The 24,669-nt window shown below is 50.5% G+C and overlaps 1 protein-coding gene across 2 annotated transcripts in view; it reads right to left on the reverse strand.

Annotated features, from left to right (window-relative positions):
* The window catches only part of GOLM1 (golgi membrane protein 1), a 57,810-nt gene that overhangs the window by 18,651 nt on the left and 14,490 nt on the right, over positions 1-24,669 (reverse strand). For both annotated transcript variants that reach the window (XM_080819947.1, XM_080819946.1), the window contains exons 4-5: positions 7,604-7,658; positions 5,001-5,103 (exon numbers count right to left, since the gene is read on the reverse strand). In XM_080819947.1, the coding sequence (XP_080676073.1) occupies positions 5,001-5,103; positions 7,604-7,658 (158 nt within the window). The remainder of the gene's footprint in view (positions 1-5,000; positions 5,104-7,603; positions 7,659-24,669) is intronic.

Here is a 24,669-nt window from a genome sequence, read left to right on the forward strand (position 1 = left end):
GAGAAAATCATGGATCTGGATAAGCCACGGCCAGTCTTTGCCACAGGCAGTTTTAAAAATATTTTGAGCCACAAAATATTAATAATTGCACACTGCCCCAAGTTGAGAAGATATCCAAAATAGACTGTTCTGTTAACTTAGATTAGAACGGGAGACGCCAATCTTACAAGACAGAACTTATGCTTGGTTTAGTATGAATACAGCTGGGAACCTACAGAAATAGTCATCAATGTCTGTATACAACGCAGGTTAGTACACACGCAGACCTCTCTGTGCTGCAGCTGATGGGGCCTAGAAACAACCACACCCCAGCAGCAACAAACACACCTAGTACCTAGATCTTGGCTTTTTTTTTTTTTTTAAGGTTTTATTTATTTATTTGAAAGAGAGAGAGAGCATGAGATCAGAGAGGGTCAGAAGGAGCAAAGGACCCTGGTGCGGGACTTGTCCCGGGACTCCAGGATCATGACTTGAGCCAAAGGCAGTTGCCCAACCAACTGAGCCACCCAGGTGCCCCAGAACTTGGCTTCTTAATACAACTCTCCAATTTAAAGAGAGAGAGAAATGGCTGATTGAGGGGGCATCCAATTGGGTCCCTCCCAGTACAGAGGGAGAGAGAACAGAGTAACTTTATGGTGAAGAAACCAAACACTACCTCAGTAAGGTAATCAAGATCATCAACGACAGGGACAAGCCACATGGATAGTACGTATCCTCGATACGAAGTAATGAAAGTGGCACTTGACCTCTGTGGCCTTCCTCCTAGCAATGTGTTGCCCCAGTTTAGCCGTGAAAAACACACCAGATAAATCCCAACTGCAACAAACTATAAGAAATCACACTATAAGACACCTGACCAGCACTCCTTAAAACTAACAAGATCATAAAAAAATAAGTCTGAGAAATGGTCATAGCCAAGAGGACTCGAAGAAAACGTGAACAGACGGAATGTGGGGTCCAGGAAGAGATAAAGGACATTAGGGGGAAAACCAAGGAAACACAAAGTATGAACTTTAGTTAATGATGGATCCATACTGGTTCATTAACTGAGCCAAATAAACCCCATCAATGGAAAGTGTTAACAACAGGGGAACCAGGTCTGCAGCACATAGGAAGTCTGCAAACCTGAAACTGCTCCAAAATTCAAGCTTCATTTTTTAAAAAATTTTATTTATTTATTTGAGAGAGAGAGATCACAAGTAGGCAGAGAGGCAGGCAGAGAAAGAGGAAGGGAAGCAGGCTCCCCGCTGAGCAGAGAGCCTGATGCGGGGCTCAATCCCAGGACCCTGAGATCATGACCTGGGCCAAAGGCAGAGGCTTAACCCACTGAGCCACCCAGGCACCCCTCAGCTTCATTTTTAAAAAATAAAAATAAAAAGGAACTGGAAGATGCCCAGCCAGTATGAGAAAATTCTTATTGGAGCCCATCACCTAGCTCAGGCTGAGCCCTCTCTTAGCTAAGATATTCTGAGGCATCATCAGAGCTTTCAGCCTAGAGTTTAAGAGCATCCTGTGTGTCAGGGTTGTAGAGTAATTGAGAGAATTACCCACTTGTACAAATAAGGAAGTTGGGGGGGGGGTGACCTGAATGAGGGCCGCTGACCAGGGTCAGAGAGAGAGAGAGATAAGGCTGAAAAAGCAAAAGCCAGACCTGGGGTTTCCTGGCTCTGTGCCATGCTCTCTCTAGGGCCCAGCTGCCTCTTCTGGGTCACGGGCCCTTCAGAGCCAGCTGTAAGTGCACTCAGCCCACAGCTCTTGGAATGTAACCTACGGTGCAAAGGAGTCCGTGGGTCCCCAAGAACCACATGCAGAGAAGGGCATCAGGGGTTGCAGACAGAACGGAAGACAGACTTCCGGACTTTGGACAGCTTACAGATCAAGAGAATACTCGCTGAAAAATTCATTTAAATAAAACTGTCACAAACAGGCAACTCGCTGGTGACAGACTAGTACGCAGTACGTTGAACGCACAGAACAAGAAGAGAGACCGTCTATACCCGAACGAACTAAACATGCCAGTTCACTGTTAGCAGAAAGCATCCCAGACGCTTGGGACCAGCCAATGACAGGGGCACAGCCATTCCCGAACCTTCAGAAACCTACAAATGGGAAATACGTACTGTTTTCACCTGCTCTCAGCCCTGCCAAAACCAAGGACAAAGAGCCTCGCTCTCCCAGCCTTGCGGGTGAAGGCCAGCTTCCCCCATTCCAGCTCCACAGCGGTAAGGAAACAGCCTCAGAATGAAGCTCAAACAAGGGGATGCAGGCCGTGGGGAGGGTGACAGTGTGACGCCCCGAAGGCCTCAGGCGAGCTTCCGCTTACATACACGTGCCAACCGTTCAGTCACCAACTAGAGCGAAAACACAGAGACACACAGGACCTGCCGCCAGGGTGATCATGGCTGGTGCAATCGATGCGCGGGTCGTACGCCACACAGGAATCTATGAAGGCGGGTGACCTGATCGTCCAGGACGCAATCATCAGGGCAGTGCTGTAACACCTTTGGCAAACTATTTCCTCGTGGTGTGGAAATGAGATGACAAGCAGTTCATGTGAGAAACCAACCCTACGTGCTCTGGGGAGGAAGCCTGCAAGGCAGTGTGTGACCAAGACCGACCCAGAACGTGACCACTTAGTGATGTCTGACACAGGTGTGGGAGCGAGAAGTGGGGAGGCCGATTTGGAAGAACAAACACTAATTTGTGCATCAGGAAACCGGCCTTGCTGTCAGTTCTGCCACTCCCAGCACTGCCTGCTAGAAAGGGTTCAGGCCTGACAGGGTGTTTACAGAGCGGCTATGCAGGTGAGCTTCCGCTGTCCCACGAACGGGATGCACAACTTCACAGATATTGCCAACAAGGGATCTGCACCTTTTCTCAGGTCAAAAAGGGTCTCTAACCCAAAGACAGCTTCCAACACTCCATGAACATCATCCCCAGGAAACACACCGTATCTGGGATAACACTTTGGGCATAACAACCTCAATACTGACGTCAGCCAGAAAGGGTTTCAAACTAGCCATCAACCTCCTAAGAGAAAAAGGGTGAGTCCAGCAGGCCTGGCCACTCTCCCTGTCTGCTCTGACATGGGGAGCAGAGCCACCCTCCCCGTCGCTGGGCCTGGACGACTGCCGATTTCCAGTGAGGTCAGCTCCTTCTGAGTCAACATGCATCAAGTGAGGGCATTAATGGCTTATCCTATTTTAAAGAATGGAAGGGAAATGCGTTTGAAGGTATCTTCTAGGGATGAATAATACAGAGACTGGGCCGTCTTCATTTCTGAGTGCTAGTGAACGTTGATGACTGGCCCAGCTCAGGGGTCCTCAACTGAACACCACCGTGTTTGAGGCCAGGGAAAACCCCAATATGAGGTCTGCCCTGTGCACTGCAGAATGCTGACCGCAGGTCTCCGGACATTGCCAAAGGTCTCCCGGGAGCAAAATCACCAACCAAAATTGAGAACCACTGGCCTGGCTGAAGAAGGTTCCATACGCATATTTTCTAATTACGTTTCCCTTCTACTGACGTTAGTGCATGTCCTCCGCATGTTTATATATTTGGGGCTTCCTGATTTTAGTAGTATTTTGTTTTAAAGTGATCAGCATGCTACCACAGTGAGTGGACAATCTTTTGGAAGGACTGAGAATCCCAGTGAGGGCAGTGGGGTGAGGAAAATCATTCAGAAGGCAACTTGGCAGTTTATGACACTGAACCTACAGATGAGTCCTTTTTAGAAGGAAATAATCCAAAAGAATTATCTTTAAAAGGTATACACATTGCTATCAGGCTAGTCAGAATAATCAAAAACTTAGAAGTACCTGAAATATCCAAACACGGACATCATGAGGTAAATTCTGCACCTCCACAATATTAACCAGCCATTTTTAGTGATGCTACATTTTGGAGCAGTACAGACTTCTATTTATAAATAACACAAGCAAGTGGAAAACAATGATTTAAAACTGTTATCAGTGACTGCAATTATGTGAAAAATCCATATGACCTTGGACACAAACCAGGGAGAAGTCAGCCAACGGGAAAGAGGACTGGGCTCATAGGTGGCTATTTGCCACCGAATCCCAGACCCCCTGTGCCTGAGTTATGCTGCTCGTATCGGGGAAAACAAACACAGACTAGGACTTACTCTCCACTCCCTACAACTGGTTTTTACTATCTTACTATAGGGTTTAGCTAACCTTTTGCAAGTTTATTGTTTTGTTTTGGGTCATAAAAATCCCCCCAGAGGTAAATGTGTAGGGTTTTTGTACACAACTGAAGTTCTCATCTGCTTAAAACAGACAGGCCTGACTCTAAGCCGGGACGGAACGGCAGCACGGGGAGTACGGTTACGAGTGACGTACACCTGGAATGCTCTGAAGGCACAGATCCTAAGTGTTCTCACCACACATGCACAACGATCATGTTTAATGAGCTTGATCGGGGACATTTCACAATGTCGAGGCATATCAAAATTCCAGGCTTTATACCTTAAATATTTACAATGATTATCTGTCAATCATACTTCAATAAAGCTGAAAAATAAAAGTGCTCCCTTCTCACTGCAGAAATTTGAAGAGACGCTAGGAGTCTCACAGAAACAGAATGTCCACATGCCAACGCCCAGAGATAAATCCCGGATCTGATGCCAAAGACGCCTTTCAGTCTAGGAGTGGACGAAGGGCGCATCTGAGCACTTCCCGAAGACATTTTTAAAGGCCTTCCGTTACTGACTTAACCAGCACACCTGCCCTGTAAAACTTCACGGAACTTTACAAGTATGTTGACAGGCCATTTCCTGCTCCGGGACACTGCCCTCCCGTGTATTCTGAATCATGAGCCGCCAGCTGGTCCTCTTCCAGAGTTTTCTGAAGCTCGGCTCACACTTACATGAGGAAGTGCGCGGGGCCTCCTGCAGAACCCGGATGTGCAGTGCACACCCACCTGCTCACGCCCACTGCTCAGAACACAAAGCACCCCCAACCCCTGGGGGCCATACTTACAGGTCGTAGGAGAACTTCCGCTCCAGGTTGGTCTGGTTCCTTTGGAACTGGAGCACGTCCTGCTGCAGCCGGCCATAGTTCTTCTGCAGGGCCTTTAACTGGTCTGAGCCAGAGGACCACCCAGGAGCCAGTAGGTCGCCAGCGTGGCCGTCACAACAGCAGCAGATGTGTCACAACACAGTGGGCAAGGGCACGCAGGAGAGTACAGAGGGGAGGAGAGAGGGAAGAGAACGTTCCAGAACCGTGGAGGAGCCTTGGAAATCCACAACCCAACCGCAATCTTACCCTCTCTCTGAATCGGTTTTGACCTCTGACCTTTAAAATGCATTAGGAGGTTCTGTTCAGCTCTTTCTTAGACATCCTAAACCCTGAGCTGTCCCACAAGGTGACCCATGCCACTGTGTCCCCTGGTCCGCAGAAGACTTCCCCTTCAGCCTGTGAAACGTGGATTTCAACATCTGCTCAGGTAAGCCACTCAGGGCAGAACCCCGTCCTCGGGCCCAGGCTGCCGGCCAGCTGCCCTCCTGCTTACCTCCTGTCACTCACCGCCACCAGCCATTCCCCAGGCCTGTGCTCATTTAATCCCCACCCCCCAGCTGGGAAGCAGCATGCTTTCCTGGAGGAGACTCATCAGCCCTGCTGCCCTGACCTCTTGGCTCCTAAAAGTCTTGCAGAAAACAGCAGCCGCTGACCAAGGGCCGAGGGAGAAAGAAGAGCTGCCACAGAGGGGACAGCAGAGTGGCCAGAAGGCCGCAACCAGGGCCTGGGACACAGCCCTAGACACATACCCACATCCCCGGGGTCTGCCCCCATGACTCTAAACCTACAGGGCTTCCTGGGGGAAAATGAAACGAAAGTGAAGGATTCAGTGAAATGCCAAAGACACAGTAACAAGCCTCCATCTCATGAGCAGTTCTAGGAGATGCTCCAAGACTTAAAACTGGAGGGTTGTAAAACCGCTCAGTGGGGCCGGAGGCTGAGGCAGAGGACTGACCTCAAAGGGTTGGGGGCACTTCCTGCAGGACAGGGTCTGGTCGTGGCTGCGGTGATATAGGGGATGGGACATTTGTCCAAACACAGAACTCTGCACTACAAAGGGTACACTTTACTGGGTGTAAATTACACCTCAATAAACTGCACATTTAAAAAAAATTCCCATCATCAAATCAAGTATGGGGCGAGGGACTACGGCTCAGCAACAGAAGGAATAACCTACTGATGTCCACGACATGGATCATTCTCAAAAGGCCAGACAAGAAGGGGGAGCTCTGCAAAGCCCCTGGCAGTCCAGGGACCCACGTAACTTTGTAAAACTCTCAATGTCCCCTACTCGTATTCTTAGAACCCACTGTGGGACGAGAACCCTAGACCAGCATGGTCCAACAGAACTACAAGGCAAGCCACGTAGGTAATCTTTCTAGCAACCACATTTTTAAGAACCAAACCAGGTGCATTATCACATTTAATAACATATTTGAACTCGACAGCTATGCAACATTATCTTGCCAACATGTAATGAATACAAAAAAACCATGAATGAGATATTTTATGTTCTCTCTTTCATACGTCTCTGAAATCTATTGGGTACCAGTTAGAGCACATCTCAATCCAGACATTAAATCTGCACTGGGAATGCTTCATCTGAATTTAGATTTTATCACATGCACAGTTAAAAAGTAGACTAACATATTAAGCTGTAAATATTTAGCTCTCCCAATAACAGAGTCGACTCAGAGTTTCAGTCTTTAACTTAAATCACTGAAAATCACACAAGAATTTAAAATCCAGTTCCATCCCACTAGCCACACTTCAGGGTTCCCTGGCCACAGGGCTCGTGGCCACCACTCTGGACGGTGCAGCTCTAGACAGAGCTACCTGCCCAGAGGCTGAAGTGAGGCTCGGGGTGGGGGTGGGCATAGGAGCTTCCTACCCACGGTAAAGGTCGGCCCCATGGGACCTAGCTCTCCTTTCACCAGGCCCCAGGACCACCCAGGGCCTGCTGAGTCCCCCAGTCACAGCCAATGGGGGAGCCAACCAGAGAGGGGCTCACCCCAGGACTGCCCTCGCCACCGCTGCTTCCTAGGGCCCAATGGAAACCAGACCCGGCTGCCAAACTGAATCAGGGCAGCAAAGAAATGGAATTAAATTGGCCTGGATAACTTTTACAATTTTCATAAAAGAAATCTGAATTCAGGGTGACCCATTTAAAAGAAATCCTAAAATCCTATACACACCACACATACTACATTTATGTGTGTGTGTGTACACAGATGTATATATCCGTATATATAGCTACACATACAGATCACCTGTCATTCACATATATATGTGATCTGTTCTGGTATACTTCTTAACCTACCAAAAAGTGAGCATCTGAATTCTGTACCTAATACCTTACAATGTGTTCATCAACATTTTTAAAAGGAAAAAGCTCTTTAAGGAACTGTTAGTTTGGCAAAAAGAATCCAGTAAGGATTAGTCAATTACTCATGATCCTACCCATCATTAGATTAGAATAAAAGCCACTAGAAAAGGATGAGAGGAAAGGCGGGCTTTTCCTAAAAGGCCTCACATCTGATGTAAAGGAGGGGACTGGAACTCACCTTGCAGGGTTCTGATGAGCTTCTCACCTGTGGTGATATTATGCACTAAAACCGCCTGCAAAAGAGAAACACAGAATGAAACACGCCCCCAACCTAACAGCTTAGAAGAGCCTGGATAAGATGTTCTCATTGGGAAAAGAGAGCAGCGATGCTTGTCCCCCACCAGCTGTTGGGAGGGACGGGCACAGCTCTCCTGCTGAACTCCCGGATGGGCTGCTGCTGCACCCACGGGGCACTGGAAAAGGAGCTCCTGTGGTGAGAGGTCTGCTGTCCCAACAAGAACCTGTAACCCGAGCAAGGGCTAAATGGAGCCTCTGGCTGCTTGGCCCTGAGATGTGTTTCCTCCACGGAAGCTGCAGCAGCAACTTGGGACCTCTGGATGGGGGGGGGATGGGGGGGCCATCCTGTCCTGAGCCACAGGTGTGACTACACCCCGGGGAGGGAACAGAGAAGAGGAAGAGCTTCTTACAGCCGGGGGTGGGGAGGGGCAGAGAGTGGGGACAGAGGGGCTCACACGAAGTGACAGCAAGCTGGGGAGGCCGAAAACAGAGGAGGAAGGACAACACAGGACTCAGGGGAAACCGAGAAAACCAAGGGGAAGGTAAGGATAGGGCGTGTGGCGTGTGCGTCACGAGCAGCCTGTGAGCCTGTGGCCATGGTCACCAGGTGCCCTTCTGAGCTCTGCGGTCCGCTCACTCACTCCTCTCCTCAGGTTCTGAGGCAAGCAGCATATTATCCCATTTTAGAGGGCAGGAAACTGAGGCACAGACTGCTTAAGAGACTTTCTTCACAGCCAACAGGCAAAGCCTAAACCCAAGCGCCGGCAGGCCCAATCCAGAAAGCAAGCTGGTGCTCGTCACGTGCTGAATTAGGACACCAGGCTAGCGGGCTGCACCCTGTGCCAAAGCCGACAAAAGCCTGAAAGAGAGGTGACCGGAATCTTCAGTATGAGAGCGCACACACGGGTGCGGCTTTGTACACACAGTGAAATGTCATGAGCAACAAAGCCTGCGAAACACACACCCAGGCCACACGGCCCACAGCTTGGGGACACGTTTCCACCCGGTTCCTGCCCAACGGTGGACAATGGCAACCACGCCACCTCCCACGTCTGCACCTCTGGCTTCCTCCTGGACCTCTGTCCAGCCCTGACCCTTCCCTTGGCCCAGACAGAGCTTTCTGGAGTACAGGGGTGCACCGGGCAACGCAACGTGGCCAAACAAATCGTGTTTATTTGGGGAGATCAGAGGACTCGGAACATTTCCTGGCACACCAGGAAGGAAGTCACAGAGATGGTATCGCATCGCTGGGAGAGATTATCAAAAGGGGCGTCCGCAGATACCCTAGTGGGTAGGGGTGAGAGGAGAGCCCTGGGGACTGGGACGCACGCAGCAGGGAGTCCAATGGGCCCGCGCAGGGAGGCCTGCTGCACTCTGGGAGGCGTGCCCAAGTTCAGCACATACACAAAAGACCACAGGATCCAGCAGTCCCACTTCCAAGTTGGGAGCCGCAAGAACTCAGAGCAGAATCTTTAAGAGACGTGAGTGCTGGAATGTTCGCGGCAGCACTACTCAGGACAGCCCCGAGTGAGGAGCAACCATCCTCCCGGCCAGTGACCGGAGGAAGAAAACACAGTAGCTACAGTCAGCGGGTGTCATGCAGCCTTTCAGGAAAACGTCTGCCATGTGCTGTTCCGTGCACAAACCTCGAGCACACTCTGCAGAGCCAAGTAAGCCAGTCAAGGGAGGAGGGGTACGCTCTGATTCCACTCATGTGTATGTTCATATAAATATATATATTCCACATAAATATATATAGTTCATATAAATCTATATAAATACGTGTGTGTGTGGGTATACTTTTTTTTTAGAGCACACACAAGCAGGGGCAGCGGGGTCAGGGGGAGGAGCAGACGAAGAGAGAAACTCAAGCAGGCTCCACGTCCAGGATGGAGCCCAACACAGGGCTCGATCTCATGACCCGAGTCATAACCAGGAGCTGGATGCTTAGCCGACTGAGCTACCCAGGTGCCCCCAGGACACTCTCAGTTGTTCCTTCTCCACTCACTCCCCTTGGCCCAACTCCAAAACCCCACACTGGAGTCTGTACCTGAGGGTCAAGGAAGCATCTGAGGAAATGCCTGTCTCCTATGCGACTCTTATCTTCCAAAGAAAAGATATTTTCGTTATCTTCCCGCACCTACTTACTTATGCATGGAAAAGTACAGTCTGCACTGAAGTAAATGAGAAAAGGATGATAAAATGCCATCAACATGTTTTATACGCAGTTTTATATTTATTTAAAATCTTGTTAAATCATTTTCAGGAAACAATGGAAAATGTTTCTAGCTTTTTGGAGATTCAGTAAGAAAAAAATCTGCACTAAACAATATTATTTTTAAATGAAATATATATTCTCCTTTAAACAACACCCTATTTCTCACATTTTGGTGAGAGTGACTCTGGGAGAAGCTGCACTTCCCGGTGTGTGTGGAGCGTCCCTGGGGACACTCAGCAGCACTAACGACACCAGAACATAACTGGAAACTGAACTCACAGGACCTCAGGATCCATCACCCACGTATAAATGTATTATAACTGAGAAATGAGTGCATTTGATCAAACTATTCCTGCATTCGATTCCTAGAAAAAGCAGCTCAACATTTTTCAAAGCGGTAGTTCAACAATAAATTCTACCTCTCTAAAAGCTCCATAAAATGTAAATGACTAACTTTTTAAAAATCCTAACTTTTGGAAAGCTTGCTGCAAGGGTGACACAGATCACGTGATAAAGGAGAAAAGATCCCCTACATGGCTCTGTTTCGCTAATTGAAATAATATGCTTTGAAGGCCAGAGGCCCCCTTCCCAGAAGCCAGACTCACATGCCCCTCAGACTACCTAAGCCTTGTCCTCTGTGCCTGGAGAAGGTCTATGGAACGACACTGCTGTTAGTGCCTCGGGGAGAAGACCTCAAAGTGGTGATCGGTGAATGACATGGAGAATGAAGGAAGAATATGCAACATTCCTTCGTCTTCCCCATCCCCCTCACCAATTTCGGAATCTCCCAGAGCAGCGCTATCCAAGAGAAAGGTAAGGTCAGTCCCGTACGGAAGCCTCACGATTTCTAGTAGTCACATTAAAGTGAAAAGAAACAGATTGGGTGAAGGACTGGAACAGACATTTCCCCAAAGATGATACACAAATGGCCAAAAAGCACTAGAGAGACGCCCACCATCCCCAGAAACACAAATCCAAATGAAAAGACACCACATCACACACACTGACGTGGCTGCAAGTTAAAAATAAACAAAAAGCAAAAAGGAAAGTAAGGGTGGGCAAGGATGTGGAGAAAGTGCAGAGAAACTGGAACCCTCAGACGCAGCTGAGGAGAACGGGACACGGCACAGCTGCTGCACAAAGCAGCTCGGCAGTTTCTCCCCAAATTAAACCGTTGTGACATGACCCTTACTCCTCTTCCCGGGTTTGTACCCAAGAGAATCACAAACATACGTCCGTCCAACACCTGTCCCCAGACGTTCACAGAATTATTCAGAACTGCCAAAAGGTGGAAACAACCCAAACGTCCATCAAGTGAAGACTGGACAAACACGGGGCAGCCGGAGTGGAGTATTACGTAGCCATAAAAAGGAACCAAGACCTGACACATGCTGTGAGCCCTGAAAACACTATGCTGAGGGCAAGAAGCCAGACACAAAAGCCACGAAAGGTACGATTCTGCAGAGAGGAAATGCCCAGAGCTGGCAAATGTGGAGACAGGATGTAAATTAGTGGGGGGCAAGGGTGGGGAGAAAGGGGAGGTGGGGAACACCTGCTTAATGGGTGCGGGATTTCTCGTGGTACGGATGAAAATGTTCTGGAATGAGACGGCACTGACAGCTGCACCGCCTCGTGGCACCCCATAGTCACAGAATGACACACAATAAAATGGCTGACACGGTCATATCTGGGTTATGTGAATTCTGTCCCAAGTAACAAAAAGAAACAGGTGAAATTCAATACTGTATTTAATCTGGCATAACCGAATTATCATTTCGGGATGTAATCAACATAGAATAGTATTAATGAGATTCTTTGCCCACACCAAGCCTTTGAAATCTAGCCCATTTTTGCATTTTGACAGCACATCTCAAATGGGACATTTTCAGGGCTCACGGAGGGACAGCACAGACCTTGAGAAAAGAGAAGGGAGAGCAGCGGGAGTGTCCAGTGGCAAAGGAGTGCCCATTAGTTCTTTCTTTATGGTGTCCTGCTAAGATTACACACACTAGCACCACTCACACCACCAAAATAAGCCCTGCCACCCCAAACCCTTCACTCCGACAGCCCCTGGGGGCCAAAGACTGGGGGAGGCAGGCTGCCAGGAAACAAGGCTGTCCTCCAGCCAAGGGGCCACAGGAAGAATTCCAGAACTCAGCAAACCTGTCCAGCGTGGGCATCAGGTGTCCAGCATGAGCCTCAGCCTGGAGGCACAAAGGCAGGCCATCCCCCCAGCTGCCCCTCCCTCCCCAGACAAGCCCTCCACAGAAGGCAGAGGGAGGGGTGTTCGGGGAAAGAAGACACCCAGTTCCCGCGACAGCGGAGAGGGGCTGAGCCCCAGCCCTTGGAGAAAGACCTCAGAGAGGCCTACGTGCTGACTTACAGACTGACTCTGGGGACCCAGAGACCCAGGACACCAGAAAGTATAGGAACTTGCAGCCTGGGTGATTCAAAGTCAGCAAATGGCAGGGCACAGGAATGAGTGTGTGTACGTGCATGAGGAGAAGAGGGACAGATAGAGACAGAATATCCATGCACGAATGCCAGTGTGTAGGGGTGCCTGGGTGGCTCAGGTGGTTAAACGTCTGCCTTCCGCTCAGGTCAAGATCTCAGGATCCTGGAATCGAGCCCCTAGTCTGCTTTCCCTCTCCCATTGACCCTCCCCGAGCTTGTGCACATACATGCTCCCATGCTCTCTCAAATAAAACTAAAATCTTTAAAACAAACAAACAAACAAACAAAAACAGAAAGAAAGAAAGAGGGGTGCCTGGGTGGCTCAGTCATTAAGCATCTGCCTTCGGCTCAGGTCATGATCCCAGTGCCCTGGGATCAAGCCCCGAATCAGGCTCCCTGCTCTGCAGGAAGCCTGCTTCTCCCTCTCCCTCTGCTTGTGTTCCTTCTCTCACTGTGTCTTTCTCTGTCCAATAAAAAAAATAAAATTAAACAAACAAAAAAAGAACATTAGTGTGTGGAAGACGTTCTGCTGAATGAGATAAAACCAACAATAAAGGACAAACACCGCACGATCCCACTACATGAGAAATGTAGGGTAGTCTGATTCGGAGACAGGAGGAAAAACCGAGGTTGCCAGGTCTTGGGCGGTGAGGGAATGGGGTGTTTGTGTTTAATGGGGTAAGAGCCTCATGGAAGAAGATACGAAAGTTCCAGAGGCGAAAGGAGTGACAGGTGCACAGCAAAGTGAGCGTAATTCATGCCACCGCACTGTGCATTTCAACACGGTTAAAACGTCATTTTACATTGTGCACATTTTACCACCACAAAACAAAAGCCCCACAAAGAGCAGGAGGTGGGCGGGTCAGTGAAGGAGTGTGTGAGGATGTGGATGCCAGGGGGCAGGAGTGGGCTGCGAGCTCTGGGCTCAGAGTCAGCAGGGGGAGCAGGACAGGTCAGAGGGGGCCGCAGGCTCACAGACAGGGGCTCTCAGGCGGGCAGGAGGGCGGGTCTGGGCTGTGGCCAGAGGACAATGGACTCAAGCCACAGAGCAGTAAGAGAAGCTCATGGGGGATTAAGCAAAACTTGATGTGAAGCTGAGGAAAAAGAATCCCATCCAAGAAGCACCCAGTTCGGCATGGGGCCCAGAGGCTCTGCGGGCTCAGAGTAGCTCCTGCCGGGAGGCCCGTGCCATCAGGAGGAAGGAACAACGTGCCTGGCGGTCGGCTGGGAAGGCTGCACCCGCAAGGGGCTGAGGGGCCCAGAGCTGACCCTGGGATTCCCTGGGCAGGTCACGGTGCCCACAGCTCAGCGGGGAAGGGGCACACTACTGGAGAAAGGGAATGAGGAAGCGGGGAGGGGGGACAGAAGGAAAGAGGGAGGGAGATGGGGGGGCGGGAGGGGAACCAACTGAGGAGACTGCCCCCCGACTCGGACTCCATAGCTTCCTCCCGTCACAGCCTCCCACGGGCCTTCAGTAATCTGGGTCAGAGAGAACTCCCAGGAGGCCCTGAACAGGACTTGCAGGTTCCAGAAGGTTCCTTGCTGGTTCTCCAGCAGTTGACTAAGGCAGAACAAGGGGCCTCCTTCTCCATCCACAAACCCGAGATCTTTCTGTCACACACTGCCAGCCGTCAGAGACCTTGGGTGCCCTGCCCTGGAGCAGCTCACCTCCACGTCACACTCCTCACAGCACCGCACCCTCAGCTCTTCCCGGTCTCCCCTCGGACACTCCCCAGGTTCCCAGGGAGGACAGCACCGCTGTGAAGTGCTGCTCAGGTAGAAGAGCACTCCACATAGGCCTGGGGAGGGGCCTGGAAATCTCTGTTCAGAGGGAGAAAGCCCCTCACGGCAGCAGAGACAGCGGCAGAGACTCGGAACACTCCCGTTGTTCTGGACCCAACGGAGGAACTGTCCCCCTCCCTGCGGGGCTCGTGCGAGGGGCTGTGGAGGCTGACTTCACTTGGGGGGCAGGCACAGGAGCCCTGGGCTGAACCCCGTCTGTGAGCATTAGTTCTTCTGTTTCTAAATGGGGATCTGAACGATGTCCCCACCCGCACCTGTGGGAAAGGCCTCGGCTCTGCAAAGTCTGACTCTCTGCAGACGGTTGTTGGGGGTGGGGTACGTAGGACTAAAGAACTGAAGCCTATGGGGTTACAGAGCCCACCCATTGTTCTTGAATGCAAATAATCCCAGAATCCCACTGGTCGAGCCACAGAGGACATAAATGAAAAGGTAGGTCTAGGGGTGCCGGGGTCTAGTGGGTTAAGCCTCTGCCTTCAGCTCAGGTCATGGTCTCAGGGTTCTGGGATCAAGCCCCACATCGGGCTCAGCAGGGAGTCCGCTTCCCCCTCACCCCCGTGCCTGCCTCTCTGCCTACTTGTGCTTGCTCTCAATCTGTCAAATAAATAAATAAATCTTTAAAAAAAAAAAAAAAAAGGGTAGGTCAAACGTTCCTCACGTATTTCACATCAAACACTCGTCCTGCAGCAAGGGGTTGAGAAGTTCAGAGATAGGGACGCCTGAGTGGCTCAGTTGTTAAGCTTCTGCCTTCGGCTCAGATCATGATTCCAGGGTCCTGTGAGCGGGTCCCCCATACGACACCCTGCTCAGCGAAAGCCTGCTTCACCCTCTCCCACTCCCCTTGCTTGTGTTCCCTCTCTCACTGTGTCTCTGTCAAATAAATAAACAAAATCTTAAAAAAAAAAAAAAAAAAAAAAGGTTGTTCAGAGATGAACAAAGGGTCAAGGGGTTCTGAGTCCCCAGATGAGACAAAAGCCAGCCACAGGACCACCTCCCACAGCTCCTACAGAAGGAGGCACCGACCTGCTCCTTCTGGGGGAGTCCCCCATCCCAGGTCCAAGAGCTGAGAGCCGGCACGTCCACAGGGATGGCTTCTCCCCGCATGGACACAGGACAGCAAATGCATCTGCTCAACCCCCAACCCTCCGGGCAACTTCAGCAATCCCGTGCAGCAAGACCACACCTTCGGGGCACCCCTTCTGCGAGGAATTAACCCCAGTCCCCTTCCCGTGGAGGTGGGGGGACAGAGGGGATGGAGGCTCGAAGCTCAGTGCAGGGACAGTGCAGAAAAGGGAGTCTGAGGTTTCTCCTAACAGTCCTCACACGGGAGGTGAATGACTTGAGTTTAATCACAAACCTGTCTGAAGGCCATGTCTAGCCAGCAAACTGGAGAATTTACAATCGAACAGACCCTTTTTTTTTCCGGGGGAACAGATTTCGAAGGGACTCCCCTCCCATGTGCTCGCATCTGCCCCATGCAGCCCTCTCCACAGCCCACCTGCCCCTGGCCTAGGGACGCCTCTTCCGGCTCCTCAGACCATTTTCCAGAATCCGTCCCTGTGGGATTTAAATTCCGATCAGATGCAGTCACACGACACTGAAAGGCGGAGAATTTAGGGCGTTGAGTTACAGGTCGGAGCCGGAGGTTGGGTGCCGTGGCTCTGGGCTAAGGCTGCAGCGGCCTCCTGATCCAGCCATCCAAGAGCCGCCTCTGGACGGGGTGCTCTTCCAGACCCTTCCCACCTCTCTATTGGCACCTACTTCCCTGCACCCAGCGCCCTGGAATGGTGTCTGTCCACCAAGTGGCCCTAACAGACCCACCAACCTGTCTTTCTCCTCCGCCATGCAAGGGCATAGCCCGGACACCTGTGCAGCTCACAGGTCAGACACCGGCACAGCCCAGACACCTGCACAGCTCAGACATGGGGTACAGCCCTGACACCCGCACAGCCCGGACACCCGCACAGCCTGGACACCCGAGCAGCCCAGACTCCCACACAGCTCAGATACCTGCACAGCCCAGACTCCCACACAGCCCGGACACCTGCACAGCCTGGACACCCAGCATAGCCTGGACACCTGCACAACCCAGACACCCAGCACAGCCCGGACACCCGCACAGCCTGGACACACACACAGCTCAGAGCTGGGACACGCACACAGCCCAGACTCACGCACAGCTCGGACACCCGCACAGCTCATAGCTCAGACACCCGCACAGCGCAGACTCCTGCACAGCCCGGACACCCGCACAGCTCAAAGCTCGGACACGGGCACAGCCCAGGCAGCCACAAAGCTCACAGCTCGGACACCCACACAGCCCAGACACCCACACAGCTCACAAATCAGACACCGGCACAGCCCAGACACCCGCACAGCCTGGACACTGGCACATCTTGGACAACCAGCAAAGCCAGGACACCCACAAAGCCCGCTGCATCCCTGGCCCCAGCCCAGCACTGCAGAATAAATACTGAATGGACAAAAGTAAGATACAGAAAATCAGTGCAGATTAAAAACAGGAAAGCGCTTCTAGAACCCTTTGGTCTTCAGTAAAACGCAGTGATAAAAGGTAGCAAAAATAAAAGAAACTTTGTATCTGCACAAGTCTGCTCTGGTCCCCCTGAGAAAACCGCCTCCTCAGAAGAAAGTCGCCACCTTCTCAGGTGCGCAGGAGAAGCCATGGCAGAGAGAAGCAGCCGGGACCCTCCGAATGCTGTAGAAGTCCTACAGGACACACACGCTCGCAGCCTGCGCCCAGCCCCGCGGGTCCCTCTGCAGGCCAGTCACCCCAGCGGGTCTGCACCTTGGCTCAGAGCTAACCACGCTGGCCTGCCAGCCAGGATGGTCCAGGAGCTGAGGAGAGCTCTCTGGAAACTCTCAGGTAGGAGAAACGACCAGAGTCCTGGACGTTAGTCACTTCCTCTTTAGAAAGTCAGTCTTGGAACCAAATGCAGCTAGAGTCATGGGGAGCGGCCCAGCCCCGAGTTCAAACCCCGCATGGGAACCCAGGAGCCAAACCAGATGGGCCCACCTGACCTGCTCACCCACTCCTCACAGCACCGAAGCCCAGGCAAGGCAAGGTGCTTTCAGACCACACACGCCCCTCGGGTCCACCTGCCAGGGAGGCGGGAAGCTCACTGCTGCACAGTCACACTGGCGGTGACAAAGGGGACGCAGGCTGCTCCTCCTTCCGCCTCCCCCCTCGATAAGCTTTTCTCTTTCTGGACAGGAAACCCTTAACATGTCACCGCCATGCCCTCCGCTCTGCAGGCTGGCCCTCCCACTTCCCCCGCCCCCCCACTATAAACGAAACGTTCCTCAAATGTGTTCCTTCACACTACTACAGCGTTAATTTACAGATTTAACACGTAAGTGAAAAGGTCAAAGGTCTAGGTGGAAAAACTGCAAGAAACGAGCCAGAGAGAAGGTCACAAACACGGCTAAGGAAAAGGACACAATTTCAGACACTAACTCTGGAGACCAAAAAAGCGAGCACAGTAGCAGGAAGCTGGGCGATCCCTGGGTGAGGGGCCGCCGAGTCCTCGGGGTCACTCAGGTTCCTCCACTGGGCATTTCAGAGATGAAGGGGAATCTGCCCCTGACAGGCCTTTAGGGCCACCTCCTGGCTGTGGGGCACCTAGTGGGGGTTTGGGGGGCACTGGAGATCTTGGTAAGTCTTCAGACCCGAGAATCATCATCAGCCTTCTGCCAACAAAATAAAAGACTGGATTAATGCACCCGGCGCCAGCTTTAGGAGAGAAGAACTTTACAAGTGGATCTCCACTAGCTTTTGGCAAAAACTAAAATCTGAGGATCTGTTTTTACTTATGCCCTTCAAAACTGTATTTGCTATGTAAACACATATTTAGTGTTAAAAAAAAAAAAAAAAAGTGAGGGACCCCTGGGTGGTTCAGTTGGTTAAGGGTCTGCCTTTGGCTCAGGGTCATGATCTCATGGTCTTGGGATCATATCCCACACTGGGCTCCTGCTAGGGAGCCTCCTTCTCCCTCTACTTGCTGCTCCTCCTGCTTGTGCTCTTGCTCTCTCAAATAAGTTAAAAAAAAAAAAAAAAAGTATTTCACCGTAAATGTGGTGGCTTAAAAACATGACTCCAAGGCCTCAGGCGCCGCTCCCACAGGTGGAGCCTGGTTCCCACCCTTTCCAAACTGGGCTGGCCTTAGTGGCCTATGAATGCTGAAGAAGTGACCCCGCTGATTTCTGAAGTAGTCAACAAAAGGCCTCGTGGGTTGGACCATGGACCCCCAACATTCATGTCGACCCAGAACCAAAGAATCCCCTTATTTAGAGACAGAGTCTAGGCGGATAGAATGAAGGTAAAACGGAGTCATGAGAGCAGGGCCAGACGCAGCAGGACGAAAGGGAAGAGGTGAAGATACAGAGACCGGGGGGGGGGGGGGGGGGCGGCCAGCCAGGGGAGGACGGAAGCAGGGGCTGGAGGGACACATCTACGACCAAAGGCTGTAGGAAGACACTGGGGACCAGAACTGGTTAAGGAAGGATCCTCCCCTAGAGCCCTCAAGGGAGCACAGCTCTGCTGACACCTTGGTTTTGAACTTCTATCCTCCAGAACCTGGAAAGAATACACTTTTGTTGTTTTAAGCCACCCAGTTTATGGGACCTTGTTACATGGCCGCTCTGGAAAATGAATATAAAAGGGGACAGCTTCCCGCAGGCTCTCTCCTTCCCTCCCCGTCAGGACAGTGCCCTAGGAGCCTGGCCTCCAAACTTCAAGGAGGCCTAGCAGCCACTCAAAAGCCACAAGGAAGTGTTGTGGCCTTGACCCCACCGTGGTCTCAGATCACCAACACCAGACACATAAGTGAGGAAGTTTCAGGAGATTCTGAGCCTTTTGGTCACCCAGTGAACCGTGGAACAGAGACAAGTTTCCCCTGAGCCCTCCCAACTGCAGATGTATATGAGCAAAATAAATGCCAGCATGGCTTTAAACCCCTATGTTCCGGGGTAATTCGTGATACAACAATAGATAAGCAGAACACCACACACATTGTTCACCTGAATGACGTGTGTCTCTTCAGACTCAAAACAGTCATCTGAGCCAATTAGGGATCAAGGTAGACTACGAATGCATATGCTATGAAATGCTACAAAAGCAAACATTCACAAAGAATATTCTTGCTGGGGGCACCTGGGTGGCTCAGTGGGTTAAGCCTCTGCCTTCGGCTCAGGTCATGATCTCAGGGTCCTGGGATCGAGCCCCGCATCAAGCTCTCTGCTCAGTGGGAAGCCTGCTTCCTCCTCTCTCTCTGCCTGCCTCTCTGCCTACTTGTGATCTGTCAAAAAAATAAAATCTTTAAAAAATATTCTTGCTGGAAATGGTCACCTCCATGCCCATAAGCTGAGAGTTTCTGGGCTTTTTAATGATGTGCAAATGCCAGATGTGTTCGAAAGTGTTTCTCATTTCAAGAACGTCCCTTATGTTCCACCATCTTCACAGCATACCTACATTTATAAAAGCTTGAGTATAACAATTCTTTATAAAAGCTTAGATATCATCTGCAGGTTTTAAAAAGGGCAGGGGTTCTCAGTGGCTAATCTCAGGGTGATGGAATTACATGGGATTTTAACTTCTTTGTATTTTTAGAACAGTAACAGTATTTCGATAATTTATAAGACAACTTTTTTGAAAGTTACTTAAGGGTGCCTTACACAGTCACTTCTGCTGCTTTCAAAAAACTGAAACCCCCCTATCATCTATAGCTCAGGAAGCAACCACACCTGTGCTACCAAGTTCTACAAGTTCTAGAAGTATACATGAACCTGTCTACCCACATTCATGCAAATCTCCACATCACCACATCTCCTTCTGCAGCACACCGGGAGGCAGGGAAGAAGGGAGATGAAGGAGTGCCTGGGTGCCTCAGTCCATTAAGCATCTGCCTTTGGCTCAGGTCAGGATCCCAGCGTCCTCACCAGGGAGACTGCTTCTCCCTCTCCCTCTGCCCCTCCCCCTGCTTGTGTTCTCACTCGTTCTCTCTCAAATAAAATCTTAAAAAAAAAGGGGAGGGGGAATGAAAACAAAAAGGTCCATCTTCAAGAATCAGCTGAAGTCTCATCTGAAGTGTTTACAATAAAAAAAATCAGAGGCTTTGGGGGGCACCTGGGTGGTTCAGTCATTAAGCATCTGCCTTTGGCTCAGGTCATGGTCCCAGGATCCTGGGATCGAGCCCCGTGTTGGGCTTCCTGCTCAGTGGGAGCCTGCTTCTCCCTCTCCTATGACCCCTGCTTGTGTTTCCCCCTCTCACTGTGTCTCTCTCTGTTAAATAAATAAATAAAATCTTTAAAAGAAGAAAATCAGAGGCTTTGGTTAAGATAAAAAAAAAAAAAGGCAGTAGGATTTGATTCATATTATCGAGACGGAATCTGGTCAATGCTCTGGCCACTGGGCATCTGTAGAAGTTAAGAAATATAAACTATAACCACTAGAATTCATAATAGTAGGGGGTGAAACAGGTGACGAGGGTTAAGGAGGGCACTTGTCATGAGGAGCACAAGGTGTTGTGTGGAAGTGTTGAAACACTATATTGTACACCGGAAACTAACATAACACTAAGTTAACTACACTGGAATTACAATTTAAAAAGAAATTCATCATGGTGGCGATGTTTGGGCAGGAAGGAAAGAAGGAAGGGGCAGAGGAGAACACAGAGGACCTCAACTTGATAATGGTTTTGTTTTACACAATTTCTGGGGGAGGGACACACATGTATCAGCTTATTATCCCTCTAACTTCTCTTCACGCCATGTTCCTTCCCACAAACACTGCTCCAGGGCTCATTCCAGCACCACAGCGAGGCTGTCTGGAGCTCACCTGATGTCTCACACTTGCCCGCCGGTTCCAGGTGACCTCGAAGGGGCGCCTGAGAGGCTGGTCTCAGGACCGAGGACCCGCAGACACACCCATATCCCAAGGCTGAGGGAGCTGGCAATTTGGGGGAAAAAAGTGAGCCGGAAGTTTGCAACTTGGCCCATCTTCTAAAAACTGTCAAGGATTCTAGTAATGTGGGTAAAGATATCAGAAATACCTTAGAAAAAAACAGTATCCACGTCCATTACTTTGTAACCACACCACCAGATTATTTTTAAAGAATTCTCTCTTCATCATAATGCCCTCCATTTTAAAGTTATTTCATTGAGAAAGGGTAAAAAACAAAACAAAACAAAAAAAAAAAAAACAAAAATGAAAACCCTGATACGGCAATTTTATTTTGAAGAGTGCAAAACTGCAAAATGCCCCGTAGCAACCCCATCGGTCTCCAGATGAACCCCCCCACACCCCCGCTTCTCTGGGATCTGGGCATTTGGAGAAAACCATGCACCCACACGTGTGTGTACCATTTTTCAGAAAAATTCAATATTCTCCCAGGCCCAGCACCTGTAGAGTCAGACCCAGCGTATTTTTAAAATATGTATGTGTTTGCACAAGCTCCCGGGTGACCGTGATGTGCTGCCTGGCGAGGCCGGGTTTCTATGAAATAAACAATCAAGTTCTTAAGCGCCAACAGGATAAGCTGAACGGAGAATTCCGCACCACTGATCACTGCCTAGCAGCAGAGGCTTCCACAGGGAGCACAGCTGCCCCACCACAAGGTGACCTCGTCATCCATGGCCCAATTCGGAACCAAAGAGCGAAAGGGGAAAGACAGCCTAGAAGCAAAGGAAACCCGGACTCGGCACGTGGCTCTCCCACAGAACAGGACACTCAGTCTTCCCACCAGAGTTCAGCCTCTATCATTCAAACCCATGCTGTTCGAGAATTGGCCACTTACATGTAGTTAAAACTGAGTAAAATTCACAATTCAGTTCCTCGGACCCACCAGCTACATTGCCGGTGTTCAATAGCCATACGTAGCCAGGATACCTGGCTACAGCAGGTAGCACAAACAGAGCTCTGGCACAGCAGAGCACAAACGGGACACTTCCCTCCTCCCAGGGAATTCTACCACACAGTGCTGACCCGAAGCATTCCATTCATGACCCCATCATTCCTGGTGGGTTTGGCCTTCGGGCTTCTGTCCACACCCCCCGGGACAACAATGCCCACCCAAGGCAGGGGAAGATTCAAGGAGGTCAGAAATGTCTAGGGCACGTGACATTTGCAAATCGCCCCCACCCACAGATGCCCACCCCCACCAAGTCCTCCCATGGCTGAGAAGCTCTATTCCACCACCAGATGATTCTTTAACATTCTGAAAAAGAGCCTCATTCCAATTCACACACGTGCTGACCTCCTAAGGGGGGGTGGGGGGGAGAGAGAGAAGGTACTGGTATGACGGACCAGCCCTACTTCTCCGTAACTGCCTGGCCATAGAGAATCCGGTGTTTTAATGCCTGAGAATTTGGAAATGGGGCCAAAAGAGAAGGAGCTGGACTACCGTGTTCTTTTGAAGCATGGAGATAAATATAGGATCCCATCCCCTAGCTTCAACAACTATGGACTCGGGCCAGCCTGGTTCCCTGTGGCTCCACTCACACCCCCTGTGTTATTTAGGGATGAAGGATTCTGGAAGACTGCCCTCCCCTCACCATGGCCCTATGTCTGCACAGAGCAGAGGGAGGCCCCCCTGTGTGGGCTCTCAGGGGTCTAGGCCTCCGCCGGGAGGAAGGCTTACAAACTCTCTGAGCTGAAGCACCAGTCTCATGAGGCTGCTGAGACAAATCCAGGACACGATCCCTGGGGAAAGCTTAGTCTGGCGTCTGGCAGCAGAGAGGCTCCCGACCAGGAGCTCCTGTCGTGCAGGGGAGGCGGTCACTGTTACCCTTCCTGTGTCTCAGCAATACTGAGCCACATTAGAATCAGCAACACTGGTTCTAATGGCCACCCCAGCATCTTTTAATCCTTTCCTAAAAGTAGGGCAATTTTGTTCCATGGTATCAATTTGGAAGTTAAAAGAAAAAAAAAAATCCACCTTCCCCCCACCCCCAAAATAGTGTTATCACTTCTGATGCTGTGGTTTACGACCATCTCTAGCTTGATGCCACTGCTATTACTACAATTACTGGGACTAGTTGTAATAACACCAGCTCCCAGTTTTTGAGCTGCTGGTCCACGTCAAGCATTGTGTCAAGTCCTCTGTAAATACTATCTCACCGAATCCTCACCGTGTGGCTGTGAGGGGGATTCTGTTGCTCTTCTCACTCGAGAGCTAAGAAAACAGACCCAGAGAATTTAAGTGACTTGCCTAAAATCACAGAGCTGAGGAAAACAGGATTTGAACCCAGGTCTGCCTGAATGGACAACCTATGCGTTTTACCACTACACCAAGTTACAGCTAAAATCCTCCTGGAGCTAAGGGATTAGCCCCCACCTTCAAATTAGAAGAACTTTCTATCACATATCTTAAAGGTCAAAAATGTTCTTCCCCAGTGGCTCTCTGTCCCGCTTTCAAATACGTATTTCACCCTCTTGACTGGGACTTCTGAATTTTCAGTATCTAAGCTGCTTATTGCAAATACAACAGCCTTCCCCACCCCATTCCCAAGCAGTTTGGAGTGGATGGGGCGGGAGACCTCAGCCCCCTTTTAAAAGGAAGCCATAAAGCTGAAGCATTAAGAACCAAGGTGAAACAGTCACCTCATTTCTGGCTGGAAGATGTTCCCACTAGTCTCTTCCTCTATAGAGAAAGGCGTTCAGAAAAGAGCTCCTCAATCAGATTTCAAAGAATTCCAAGTTTGTGCTCTTATCTCCAAATGAACCAACATCTCTATCTTGAGGACCCACCTGTGGGACGATGCTCTCCACGGACTGCATTACCAGGAATTCTCTTGGACAAACGCTTCTGTGTGCAGCGTGCTCTCTGAGGGGTCTGCACACCCAATACGGAAGCCCGGTTGTTTGCAGCCCATTTCACAGGGGTCTAGAGCCAAACTACTGCAAACCCCACCAAAGCCGAATGCCCACGAAATTCACCGGCAACCTCTTTTCCTTCTCCCCACCCAAAACATGCACCCGCACTTTCATGCAACACACAGATACACCCGGAAGCTTGGAGGAGAATGAATGAGAGATTATCACTCCCCGAATTTGGGATTTCGCAGGGCAGTGGAATTTCGGAAGCATTTGGTAGACTGACAGGAGTTACAAAAACAGATACTTATGAGTGACGAGCCAACACCACACACAGCCACATAGACATACTATCTTCTATCGCTACCATTTCAAAAAGGAAAAAATTTAAAGTAAAAACCGAAAAAAGCCAGAGGCTCAGAGTAAAAGACAATCCTTCCTCAGAAACAGAGCAGAACGACATGTGGACGTACAGGGGTGTGGCGGCAGGCAGACAGTCACAGGAAACACCCTCATTTTCCTCCCTCCCTGCGGATGGGACAACGGGTTCTAGACCACAGCTGGCCGGGAGGAAGCACTCAACCAGCCCAGACACCAGCCCCTCCCACCCACCCCCGGCCCAGCAGGGGAGCCCATCTCAGCCCAGGCCCTCCCTCCTGGGATCCCCCACCCCAGCTGCACACTCCCCAGTAACCAGGCAGCAGCA

Source organism: Martes martes, assembly GCF_963455335.1.
Source record: "Martes martes genome assembly, chromosome: 12".
NCBI classification, from domain to species: domain Eukaryota; kingdom Metazoa; phylum Chordata; class Mammalia; order Carnivora; family Mustelidae; genus Martes; species Martes martes.